The sequence below is a fragment of the Triticum aestivum genome, chromosome 5D (genome assembly GCF_018294505.1).
Source record: "Triticum aestivum cultivar Chinese Spring chromosome 5D, IWGSC CS RefSeq v2.1, whole genome shotgun sequence".
Taxonomy (NCBI): domain Eukaryota; kingdom Viridiplantae; phylum Streptophyta; class Magnoliopsida; order Poales; family Poaceae; genus Triticum; species Triticum aestivum.
In genome coordinates, this window is record NC_057808.1 from 476,834,928 (window position 1) to 476,848,627 (window position 13,700).

Consider the following 13,700-nt stretch of genomic DNA (forward strand, 5'->3'; position numbering starts at 1 on the left):
CAGATTGAAGATCGCCGAATTGAAGAAAAGACAAATCGGTGATATTGGGTTCATTAACACAAATCTCATAGATGCATATACGGTTGAAAAACATGCCAAAGAAGCCGAGGCCAACTTGCTACGATCGTTGGTATTAAATCAAAACAAAGATATAATACTCTTTCCTTACAACTTCAAGTGAGTGTTACTGTCTTGTGCATATTCGGTTTCCCTTATTAGTCCAGGTTATGGTAATGTAATTGATGACTTATGCATGCATGCGCAGCTTCCACTATATTCTCCTAGAGATTAAGCTTGAGCAGGGAGTAGTAACCGTCTTAGACTCGAGACGAAAAGATCCCCAGGACTATGCGGACATGACTCAAATGCTCGAGAAGTAAGTTAAATCGATCATTATCCACCATATCAGCAACTTTGTTCATTTCCTGATATCAAGTAATTGTTTTCTTTGTCTGGCAGGGTTTGGAGAAAATTCACCACAAAAGCTCCGGGACTGCCGAAGAAGCTGCAATTTAGACACCCGAAAGTAAGTACTATAGTAGCATGTTCCGCACATCTCCTAGTGATTCAAGCGCTAGTTTCATCAATACCATTTAGCATGCTTGCTTATCAGTTAGATTGACCTCCATTTCTTGTAAAGTGGTTGTGGCAGGAACAAGGGAATGATTTCTGTGGTTACTACGTTTGCGAGTCTATCCGCCACACGACCTGTGAGCGGGGCTACTCTGACGAACAATATGAAGTGCGTAAGCAATAATATTCACAATTTTATTTTATTACCATCATTTGTGTCGAGTTTCATTTATTCATATATATATATATATATATGTATTGACCCCCTTCTTCAAATTAGATGTTTCGGATGCGGGATGAACTCCTAGCAGAAGATCGTATGCGAGCAATTCAAGAGGAATTGGCGGCATTCTTCCTTGACCATGTTATCGCTGAAAACGGAGAATACTATGTGGACCCTGTGTTCTTACAATTTGATTAGGAGATTATATTGTAAGAGATAATTATTGTATATATGTAGCCGGTAGTGTCAGATAGATATACGAGAACTTGTTGTTCGACCAATCTCTCGGAGAAGGAGAGGTGGTCGATATCACTTCTCTCTGTATGCATATGTTCATGACGATCTTCTGTTTCCTTCATTTGCTTACTAGCTAGCGTGTCTAGTCCTCTCCATACGTATATAGTACGTAGCGTCGACCAAGCACGTAGATAAGAGAGGACACTTCTCTCTATTAATTAGCTAACTAACACAATATATGAAACACCTAAATTAACCCCCAAAAACCCCAAACCCCCCCTTTCAAAAAAAACCCAGCCCCTGAAATACTGACGCGTGGATGCCTATTAGTCCCGGTTGGTGCCCTGCCTGGGCTGGCAGCAGCGGCCACGTGGAGGACCTTCTATCCCGGTTCGTGCAAGAACCGGGACTAAAGGTTAGGGCTTTAGTAACAACCCTTAGTCCCGGTTCGAAAACCGGGGTAAAAACCCCTTTTCCTACTAGTGGAGAGAGAGAGGGGATCCCGGCGATTCAGAGAGGATTCCGGCTCCGTCAGGTGGCCGACGTCCTCGCCGGCGACCGTGATGGCACAACTCCCCTTCACCCCACCCCAGCGGCCTCCTCCCCCAATACTCCTCACTGTTTTCTCCCGCTTTTTCTTCGCCGGATCTGAAGAAGGGCTGCCGGTGTCGACCTGCCGTCGTCGCCGAGGTTGGCGGGGTGAGGTCGGGTCTCGTTGTCTCCGCATCAAGCGCGCGTAGCTCCGCCTCGATTCGGCACCGCGTCGCGGACGAGGAGCCGACGGAGCAGGGGATGCTTCTGGCAGAGCAGGCCACGGGCGCCGTCGGCGCCAACCCAGGCGACGGCAAGGGCGCCAATCCCCTCCAACTAGCCCCCGCATCCAGCACGGGGTCGGCAGCGGCGGGCGTGGCGCAGCGCGCATCGACGACGATGTGGAGACGCGCGAGGTGGATTGCTCGAGGGCGTGGAAGCGCACGGCGTGCCCGACATCTTAACCTCCCCCGCGCAGCCATTCTCATGGCTGGTGGCAGCGGAGCCGAGGCGGGCCACTACAGAGAGGAGTTTCACCAACGGAAGGACGGCGTCGCGCGTGTGAGGCGGGCCAGAGCAGTGGAGGCGGGCTCGCCGCCGATGCTCTCCTCTAGTTCCTGCCGTGGTCCTGCTTCCCTAGACTCCTCCGTGCTCACCAGCACGCCCCCAAGGTGAGTTGCGTCTTACCCCTGCTTCCTTCCCTCAATATCGATATACAGAGGCGTTGTGCCCTTTGAATTCGTGGCCGGCGACCGTGGCCGGAGTTGCCAGATTTCGACTGTTAGAGTACTTGTGCTGTTTTTCAGCATCATGCAGTTTGTGTTGTGAGCCACATCGTAATTCACTTAGCTAAAGCTTCATTATACCTTACCCTGTTTTAGCATTTCAGAAGATTTGTTTGTTTCATAAATGAACAACCTGTGCCAAGGTGCCCAATATTTTAGTGCGATGATTATTGTCAATTGATGATCAGTTTTTTGTTTTCATTTTTCAATATAATGTTTTGTGATAGTTTTTCATATTAATCCTCCCATGTTCAATCCATAGTTGCCATGGTAATTTTCAATCCGTATTTTTTCTTGTTTATAGTATTGGATGGGACATAGTAGTTGCCATGGCAATTCAAATCTTCATGGAGAGGATCATACAGTCGTCTGTGCCATTTGTCATATAAGTGTTGTTTTGTTGCCATGTGTTTGTGTTTTTCTTGTGCATTGTGATCTCATGAAGTCCATCACATTCATGTTTTCCGAACATGGCAAATTTCAGCTTTCCTTTGTAATGCTCTCATGGCAGGTTCTTCAAATTTTGCTTTTTTTATATTTGTAATGGCAATTCTATCTTTGTTGACATGGCAAATATAACTACACATCCATGGTGGATTCTACACTTTTCATTGCCATGGCAACATATAGTTTTCACTTGCCATGGCAAATTTCGTACCTACATTGCCATGTCAAATTTACTTGTTAAATTCTGGAAAATTCTAAAACACGGCAAACTTCTCCAGACCCCGCGCGAGAAGGGGGCTGCGGCAGCTAGGTCATGGAGGCATCGATGCAAGGGGACCGGAGGCGACAGCCACGGCGCGGACGGCAGAGCAGGCGACGGCGTCTCCGTCGTGGGGGTGGGCCGGCGGACGGAGGTCACCCCCTCTATCTCCAGGCTGGCTCTCTCCGGGCCAGCGGGGCGCTTCCAGATGCGGCGGGTGCTAATGGGCGCGGCCATGGGCGCGCAGGTGTCCGCCGCGAGTTTTCTACGGCGAGCTGCACCATTGCATGTATGGGCCAGCACATACAGTATGTTTGCCATCTGTCCTATGGCTTTTCTAGTATGCCTCTATCATTTTTTCCATCTTAATTTTTGAAGAGGCAAGTTAGTTCAGGTGGCACATTTACCCTCATCCAGATGGTATAGTTGCCATGGCAAATTTACCTTTGAGCTAACTAGATTGTTTGTCATGTGAAAAAGAGTTACAGATTTGCCATGGCTAACTAGAGTGTTGGTCATGGAAAAAAATAGATTTTGCCATGACATAAATTTAGAACAATTTGCCATGACATGAATTTACAACAATTTGCCATGGAAAAATGTTTAACACATTTGCCACGGATAAAATAGCACAAAGAAATGATGGAAAATATTGCCATGGCAAATACACATTCAAATTTGCCGTGTTATTTTTATCAAAATGTCAAACTTTTTCGTTTTTAGTTGCCATGGCAACTCAACTTTTTAGATTTTCCATGATGTATTGCCACAGAACTAACAAAAGGGTTGTGTTGCCATGTAAATATATGATGTGTTGCCATGTTTTTCTTTGCAACATGGCAATTTGAGTTCTATGAGAGCATGGCAAATGTAGTTTAATATGTTGCCATGTTCATGGTGTATTTTTGTGTTGTTTCACATACACGGCAACTTAATACCAAAGAAGATGGCAAGTCTTGGTTAAACGCCATGGCAAGTTTGAACATGCTTTTGGCCATCACAATTTTTGTATAATTTCACATTCATGGCAACTGTTTATACATAAGCATGGCAAATTTGATTAAAAAAAACCCACAAAAAATTGAATATGCATTTGCCATGGCATTCAAATATACGTTTTTTCCATGGCAAATTTGACATTTTTTTGTGTTATTTCCGTTACATGGCAAATTAATGACACAAAATATGGCAAAATTTGGTAAAATGCCATGTCAAAATTTGAACATTCCCTTGCCACGGCAACTATTCATCATTTTTGCAATATTTCACAATATTGCAAAAGTATTTATATTAGCATTCCAAATTCGAAAAAAAATCCATGGCATATTAGAATATGCATTGCCATGACAATTCTGATCTTCTTTTCGTGTTGTTTCACATAGACGGCAATTTAATTACACAAAGATGGCAAGTCTTGATAAAATAGCATGGTTAGTTTTGAACATGCTTTTGCCATGGAAATTTTTGATTATTATTATTATTTCACAATCATGGCAATTTTGGTAAAATACCATGGCATTTTTAGCATGCTTTTGCCATGGCAACTATTGATCATTTTTGTATTTTTTTTCACATTCGTGGTAATTTTTTTATATTAGCATGGCAAATTTGATTAAATATTCCATGGCAAATTAGAATACGCTTTTGCCATTGCAATCTTGATCTTTGTTTTCGTGTTGTTTTATATACACGACAATTTAATTAAACAAAGATGGCAAGTTTTGATAAAATACCATGGAACATGTTTTTGCCATGGCAATTTTTGATATCTTTTTTTATTATTTCACAATAATGGCAAAGCAATCATATATAAGCATGGCAATTTTGACAAAAAGTCCCACGGTAAATTTGTATATGCATTTGCCATGGCAATTTTAATCTTTTTTGTGTTGTTTGATTGGCACGGAAAAACATAAACAAATTTTTTAATCCATTTTTTCTGCCCCCGTGATACAGATGCAAATTGCCATGAACTTTTCCTTTTTACTTAATATAAAAAACATCTCTTTTTGACCATGGCAAATTTTGCTTGTAGGTACGACTGACATTTTTTCGGTTTGAACCATTGGGATTTTTTAGTACTAGTTTGTTTGTCACTCTTATGTATTATGGCTAATTCATCTTTCCGTTTTCATAGGATGGTAAATCTGGGCTTTATTATCACAACAAAACTGTGTTTTTATTTGTTTATCGTGCCATGAAAGTCTATGCATTTTTTAGTCTATGTATCATGATATATAGAACATTTTTTCAACAAAGTTGCCGTGGCTCATGGAAAATATAGCCTATGCATCATGGAACTTATAGTGTATGGATGATGATCTATAGAACATTTTAGTTCATGTCATTTTCCGAAACATGCATCATGGAACTTATAGTGTATGGACGATGATCTATAGAACATTTTAGTTCATGTCATTTTCCGAAACATATTCTTTCTGCCATGACAATTTCATATGTTTTGGTAAACCCTGCCATTTTTGTAAAAAGTAACATGATGGCAAGTTGTAAATGTAGTGGCAACTTTGCTGGAAATTCACGTAGTTTTTCCTGCTTTTAAAGTTGTTGGATGGCATCGTAGGCTTTTTTTGTCACGAAAAAAAATCTAGGCTTTTTTTCTTTACTAAGCTTGTAGGGCCTAATATAGAAAAGGCCTGTAGGGCCGATAGGATGGGCGTTCGGGTGGTGGCAGCGATGCGGGCGGGGAGAGCGATCGTCCCGAACGATTCGTTCGGTCCAGCTGCCTTCCTGCCACACGTGTGGGCAGTCCAATGTTCGCCTACACAACGTCGTGTGGGCTGCATGCGGGTATGCCACACAGAGTCGTGTGGTCGGGTGGGCATTATGCCACACGTGTGGCAGTTATCGGCGTCCAATATCTTTTCTTGAACCGATGACCTGAGGACCAGATCCACGTCTACTCGATCCAGTTGACAGTCCTCGTCCGATCTATTCTTCGCCGTCGTGCTCCTGACCTTCTCTGTCCCCGACATGCCCGGTGAGAGGAATAAATTCATCGTCCTCCACCCAACCAAGCCCAGCCCTCCACCCCATGCCATCACCGAAGAAGAAGGGCGGATCTGCGCCGGCTGAATCGGCGGCGACGACGGCGGCCGATCCCATCTCTTCCCGCGGACCATCCTTTAGGTATGAATCCGGCTTGGTGTTCTGCTCGTTCTCTTGGCCCTTGCGCCCATCCACCGTGCATGCAGTACCACCTCAACCCTACATGATTATGTAATTTAGCAGTATTTGCCATGCGAGATTTGTACCGACAAGAACAACGAATGGAAAGCTTCATCTGGCATAGTTTCTCTTGAGCTAATCGCATCATGTTTGTTTAACTAAGATGCTGAGGCCATTGCTGACTTCCTTTAGTGTGACTTACTTGACGTTTGAGATGAGATACTAAAGGAAGATGAGATACTGGTTCCATATATAGTTCACTTAGTTTAGTTTATTGTAGTCATCATATAGGTTTCCATAGTGCATGCAATATAGTTTATTCGAGTCATCATCCATGCTAGGATAGTACTTCTTGGACGTTGATGATTGGTTTCCCTCACATGTCAAACGAGCAAAGTCTTTTGCATGCACTTGTCTTTGCCTATGAGCTATTTTACACCTGCAACATTGATAAACACCAACTGTGGATTTCATATGTCATATGCAGGTAGACATGGCGGATGTAAGTGATGAGTGTATGTTTAAGTATGAATATGTTGTCAGCAAGATGTTTGATAGTGAGGCTGAAGGCTATGAATTCTACAACAAATATGCTCTTGAAAAATGTTTTAGTGTGAGGAAAAGCTAAGTTGAGTGGGATGGATCCAACAATTACGTAATTTTAAGGAAAATTGTGTGTAGTCGTCAAGGGTCTCGCGAAGAGAAGCACATGAAAAGAAAGATGGAAGATAGAAAGAGGAGGCCACGAAGTTTAACTCGTGTTGGGTGTAACGCTAAATTGGTCACTGCGAGACAGGAGGAAACAGGTCGGTTGTTTGTCAAGGATTTCATCGATCAGCACAGCCATCCTCTAGCCCCACGGGATTTTTCTTGTTTGCTGCGTTCGCATAGACGAATTAGCGATGTGCAGAAAGCGGACATTGCGGACATGGAAAAATTTGGGATCCGCAAATACCATATTATGGATATTTTGTGCATTCAATATGGTGGATTTGATAAGGTTGGTTGCATAAAGAGGGACATTTATAATTTCTGCCATGCTAATAAGCACGAGACAATCAGTGCCGGTGATGCTAAAACGATGATCATGCACATGATGGCAAGGCAAGAGCGAGATCCGGATTTTTTCTTCAGGTACTTTGTTGACGACCTTGTCCATCTGAAGGGACTGTTTTGGGCTGATAGTCAATCCCGACTTGACTACGAGGCTTTCGGAGACGTCATTGTGTTTGATAGCACATACAGAACCAGTAAGTACAACATGCCATTCGTGCCATTTGTCGGGTTGAATCACCACCGCAACACTGTTATTTTTGAATGTGGTATAATTTCCCATAAAACAAGCCAGGCATACGAGTGGATGTTGCGGACCTTTTCTGATTGCATGGCACAGAAGCATCTGATATCTGTGATCACAGACGGGGACCTTGCAATGTAGAGAGCAATCAGGATGGTCTGGCCTGACTCAAACCATAGACTATGTATATGGCACATTCAACAGAACATTGTACGCCATCTGCATGATGACGACGTGAAAGAGGAATTCAGATCTTTCATATATGATACTTCTTCCATTGAAGGGCATGGGATAAAATAGTTACTATTCTTACAACGGAATAAAGTAAGCAGTGAGGACTCTTGGCTGCATCAGATGTATCAGATGAGAAAGTTGTGGTGTTTTCCATATCTTGAGGGGCATTGTTTCCTAGGATTGAGCAGCAATCAAAGGAGTGACAGCTTGAACTCCGTTCTACATACACATCTTGAGGGTAACATGTCGTTGTTTGAAATGCTAGAGCACTATGAACGTTGCCTTGCATCGCGACGGATTAACAAAGCTCTCCATGATCGAAGCCTTGCAGTCCCATCCATTTACAAAGGAAAATGCTTTGCTGCTTGAGAAACACGCCGCAACAGTTTTCACTCCTACTGTCTTTAAGATTGTCTTATGGAGCATAGAAGCTGTCAACAAATGTCAAATCAGAGAGATACTTGATGGATCAGAAGTTTCCACCTATGTTGTGTCCAAGCAGGCAAGAATGGATAAAAAGTTTGGAGTGCGCATTGAGGAGCAAGGAGGTCTTTTGCATAGGGTCAGTTGTTATTGCCGTAAGCTGGAATGCGCAGGCACACCATGTTCCCACATTTTTTACATATTGGGGATTTTAAAGCAAACAGTTCTGCCTAGTTGTTGTGTCCCCACTAGGTTGACTATGAATGCAAAATGTGCATACACACCGACTAGAAAAAACTAGATGTATAACTATTCGGCAAGCCTGCAAAGGTACCGCGAGTTGCTGAATTGTAGTCACGCCGCAAGTTTCAAGGCATGCCACTCTGATGAGGATTATCAGCGTCTAAAGATGCTTTTGGAAGCACAACATCATGGCAAGCAATCAAGTATTGAATAAGCTGACAGCAAGGAGTCAACTAATGCTCAGCATAACAACATTAGGTTTGGCCCGTTGATGCCACAATCGAACAAAGTTAATAAGGTTCTGGATCCCGTGCATGTGCGAGGACGAGGTGCACCGAAGAAAAGGCTACAAGCAAAGATGAATAATACAAGATCACAGGATAGATGTACCTATTGTCACGTGGCACATGGTCACAATCGACGTACATGCATCAAATTGTTAGAGGTACCAAATATGTTCACAATACTAAAGGGGGGGCATATGGTTACAATAAAGTATGAACCGACGATGAGACAGACAAAGTAGTGTGCCATTCAGCTTTGTGTCACGTGGCACATGGTCACAATCGACGTAGATGCATCATCGAGACAGTTGTTTAGTGAAGTGTGGAATTTTTTTGTACGACTCAGCAAATTGGGGCTCTACTGCCATGTCACCGTATTAGTTCGTCATCTTTCGTTTCCATTTTCTATGTGATCATTTGATGTCCAACATTAAGAATACCTTATGTCTCTTCATGATTCTTGTATTACCCATATCAATCGTAGTCAAAACAAGGTTAGTGATAGTCTAGCTAAGTTTGCTCGTCTAGAAGGTAGAACCATGACTTGGATAGGTTAGGGGCCTTCAGAGGCATTGGAGTTTGCAGTGATTGAGTGTATGGACCTTGTGATTGAGTAATACATTATTTCACCCGCAAAAAGAAACTTTAAGAATCACGACCTATTTCGAACACGAATAAGGGCTAGCATGCACTAGTGCAGAACCGGGCTATAACACCGGTTCGTAAGGGCCTTTAGTGCCGGTTCTATAACCGGCACTAAAGGGTGGGGACTAAAGGCCCCCCCCCTTTAGTATCGGTTCTGCACTAACCGCTGCTAAAGGGCCACCACGTGCCACGAGCCAGCGTCGGGGGCGGGGAGCCCTTTAGTACCGGTTGGTAATAACACCAACCAGTACTAAAATGTTTGGGGGGTTTTGGATTCATGATTTCTTTTTCCTTTAATTTTGTGTTTTCCATTTAATTCTTTTTCATTTGCTGGTATTTTATGATACTACATATTGTACACGTTATGCATATATATAAATAGAATTTCTCGTAGAATCGATCATATATATATATATATATATATATATACAATTAGGTATATATACAATTTCTCCTACATGTTGCCTTCGGAGCCAGTGGCATTTGCCTTGGTGCCTTCGGAGCACGATGACAATTCGGAGTGGTTCATGGGGGCGGTAGCGGGTAATGGTATTCTCCTTTGGGATCTATGACCTGGTCGAGCAAAAATCCCGCTATTTCCTCTTGAAGTGCTCGTATGCGCTCCGTTGGTAGGAGCTGCTCCCGCACGTCTTTGAACTGTTAAGAAGGAGATCAATATGCATGTGTATTAGTTGTGTGACTAGATATCGATAATCATGTAAAAATTGTGAATATTGTTCTGGCAATCGTACCCATTGTTGTCTATCAGATTTGCTCCTTTCGGATGCCATCATGCGAATGTTCTCGCAAACGTAGTATGCACACACTTCAGTCCCCGGCGCCTACTTCAGGGCCTTTACGAGAATAGAATTTAATCAGATAATAATTAATCAATCATGATAATTAATGGTATTAAAACAAGAATTAAAGAGATGGTATCTAGCTAGTACTACTTAATTACTTACCTTGGGTCGAAACCAATACAGCTTTTTTCGCCATTTGCCTGCAGTTACGTTGATGAACTTTGCCCAAGCCCTGCCCGCCGGCAAAGAAAATGATTAAAGGGGCTATTAAATAGTTGATATCAGGAAATGGCGAACTAAATAGGCCGAGATATAGTTAATAATGATTGAAATTACCTGTCGACTATCCCCTTCAAGATGGTGAAGTCACTTTCTTTTTTAAGTAGTGAGTCCAGTACTTCAACTGTTCCTTCTTCAATTTTAATGACTAACAAGATCCAGTGGTAACTGCATGCACACACGTTTGCATGTCTTAATTAAGCGGGCATGTGCATAACACTAATCAACTACCCTAAACCCTATACACTTAATTATTAACATCTAGCTAGCTAGTAAGCAAAAACAGAATTTCTAGTACAAGACAGTGTGACTCACAGGAAGTTGTAAGGAAGTAGTATATCTTCATTGGTATTGAGGCGCTTCGAGAACTCTAGCATGTTTTTCTCTACATGTGCTTTAAACCATTCCAATTTCCATGTGTGTTCATTAATGGTATTTGGGTCAATGAACCCAATGCCAGAGCGTCCAGATTTTTTCATTTCATACATCTTCATCCTGCATAATACCACATAAAAGAATATAGTGAAGATAATTACAGGTAATGATCGATCAATGAGCACTACAGCTAGCTTGAGACTTCAATTGCAGAAATAAATCACTTACAGACAATAGCAACTGACGAGAGATTTGTCCTGTGCGTCTTCATTGAATAACTAAAATAGTTCTGAATACTCAACGGTCAGAGCTAGCTTATGGAAGTAATGCTCTTCCTTGACGTTCACCATGAGGGACTCTCGATTGGAACTCTTGGTAATTTACATATACCAATCATGCAATTCATACATTCTCGTTGGGAGGTTCTTGACCTCCTTAGGCTCGACCAAAGGTTCGCCGTGGACATATTTCCATTTTATGTCCTCCTCTCTAAGCGGAGACATGGGCTCGATCTCGAGGAGTTGCCCAACAGTGACACCGAGCATTTCAGCCTGCCTTCTATGCTCGTCGGTTATTACCAGCTGACCGCCGCCGGTACTCTCATGTGTTGGTAAAACAAGCAGGGGGATCGATTGCGCCGCCTGTTCTCCCAACTGGGGAACGGGTTTCCCGCATTTTTTGCCAGCTGCTTGGCTCGAGCTCGAGCTGGACTCCTTCTGTAGTCGTGCTCGATGTGCCTTCCTGATTTGGCGCTCATAGTCTGAGTCAACAGGCTTGGGAGCTGGTTTTCTTGCCATATGAATAATGTGGTCAACGACTTTCTCAGGCACTTTCTCCTTTGGCGGCGGTGGCGGTTTCGGTCCAAAATGGGCGTCCACTTGGGCCTTCACTATGGTTGTGTTTTGCTCCTCGGTCATGTCGTAAGGCCTCTGAGGAAAAGGAGTGAGGCTTGGACCATATTGATATCACTTGCCTCCGCCTGTACCTCCTGTACTACCTCGACTCGTACCGCTACACACCATAGCTGCGGTGGCTCTCTTCCGTGATTGCTGAGGCGGCGGAGACGGCTGATGTGGCCGAGTTGGAGCAGGAGGAGTGGCCTGACGCTGTGCCAGACTTGAAGTAGGAGGAGTGGCCTGACGCGGTGTCGGACTTGAAGCAGGAGGAGTGGCCTGACGTTGTGCCGGACTTGAAGCAGGAGGAGTGGCCTGACGCCGTTCCAGACTTGGAGGAGGAGGAGTGGCCTGACGCGTTGGTGGACTTGGAGGAGCGGGAGTCTGCTGACGCAGTGGCGGACTTCGAGGAGGAGCCGGCTGACGCGGTGTCGGTGGCCTTTGAAAGATTATGCAATCCTTTCTCCATAGGATGATACGATGTTTGGCCTCTCCCAGTGTGTGCTCCTCGTCACCTCCAAGAATGTCAAGCTCTAGCCCCGAATATTGGTCCACCACCTCATCAACGCCGACACGAGCATAGCCGGCTGGAGTCGGGTTGCAATGGAAGGTTGCTTCGGGGGGTTTGTATAAGCAATGGCGTCCGCCACCTTCATGCATATGTTCTTCATTTTGAAGTGTAGCTCACAGTTAGTGTTCTCCATGATGTCATCCACAGGGTATCTATCCAGCAATGCGTCGCCCGGGGCGGAACCCACGCTGCTTCTCGACATGGATGGGACGGTGCTATCCAATGCTGGATCATCCGCTAGCTGCTGCCGCTGCTGAGACCCCCTTTCCTGGCTAAGTGAGTCGATCTGCTACTACTGCCACTGGAATTTGAGTGCCAAGTCCGTGTGCGCCGATTCTACACCTTGAAGGTGTTCTGCTTCCTGCTTCCTCTACTCCTCCTCCAGCTTCTTCCTTCTCGCACGGCTTCTGTAGTCGGCGTTCCAGTCCGAAAAGCCCTCATACCACAGAACAACGCCCTTGCCTCGTGTTCTTCCCGGGTGTTCAGGATTTCCCAGGGCGCGCGTAAGCTCGTCGTTCTCTCTGTTGGGCGTGAACACCCCCTTTCGAGCATCTTCTATTTCATCAAGTAACTTATCTTCGGCTCCTTTAAGACATGCCTTCTTCGAAACCTAGCCTGTCTTCCGGTCCAACGCCCCACCATGCGCATAGAACCAAGTTCTGCACCTGGGGGGCAGCTCTTAGTAACTGGAGTGACCTCTGCATTCAGCATCTCTTGCTCAGACTTATCCCACTTAGGCATTGCCACTGCGTACCCACCTGGCCCCAGCCTATGGAACTGCTCCTTTTTTGCGGCATTGGCCTTGTTTTTTCTCGACCGTTCCTTAGATAATTCTGATTCCTTGAATTTCATGAAAGCGGGCCAGTGTTCTCTTTGCTTCTCCAGTGTTCCCTTGAATTCTGGAGTCTTCTTTCCTCCTTTGACGTAGTTGGCCCATACAGTTTTCTTGTGGGTGTTGAATGCAATTGCCATCTTCCTAAGAGCAACGTCCTTGACTTTCTGCACATCTGCATCCGTGAAATGATCTGGTAGGGTGAAATGTTCCATGAGTTTTTCCCAAAGCAGAGATTTTGCTCTGTCGTCGACAAAAGTAAGATCTAGACGTTTCTTTGCTGGCTCTTTCCATTCTTGAAGGGAGATCGGGAGTTGGTCCTTCACAAAAACTCCACGCTGACGAACGAACTTGTTCGCAATGTTCTTAGGCGCTAGTGGTTCGCCTTCAGTTCTGATGGCATCGATGTTGTACTTTACGCCCTCCTTCAACTTTTTGCCCGGGCCTCGCACTGTCCTGCTGCCTATAGAAGCAGATTTGCTCGATCCAAAGGGCTGAAAGAAGAAAGATCGATTCGTTAATATATCTTCAAATCATTAAAAACATGTGATGATCACCAGATGCCTGCTTATATAAATAT

The 13,700-nt window shown here is 44.3% G+C and overlaps 1 protein-coding gene across 1 annotated transcript; it reads left to right on the plus strand.

Moving 5' to 3' along the window:
• The first annotated feature begins 1,500 nt into the window (after window positions 1–1,500).
• Window positions 1,501–3,525, plus strand: LOC123125590 (uncharacterized). Its single transcript, XM_044546066.1, has 2 exons — window positions 1,501–2,235; window positions 3,075–3,525. The coding sequence occupies exons 1-2, from the start codon at window positions 1,826–1,828 to the stop codon at window positions 3,277–3,279; spliced, it is 615 nt and encodes a 204-aa protein (XP_044402001.1). The 5' UTR covers window positions 1,501–1,825; the 3' UTR covers window positions 3,280–3,525.
• Window positions 3,526–13,700: the final 10,175 nt, after the last annotated feature.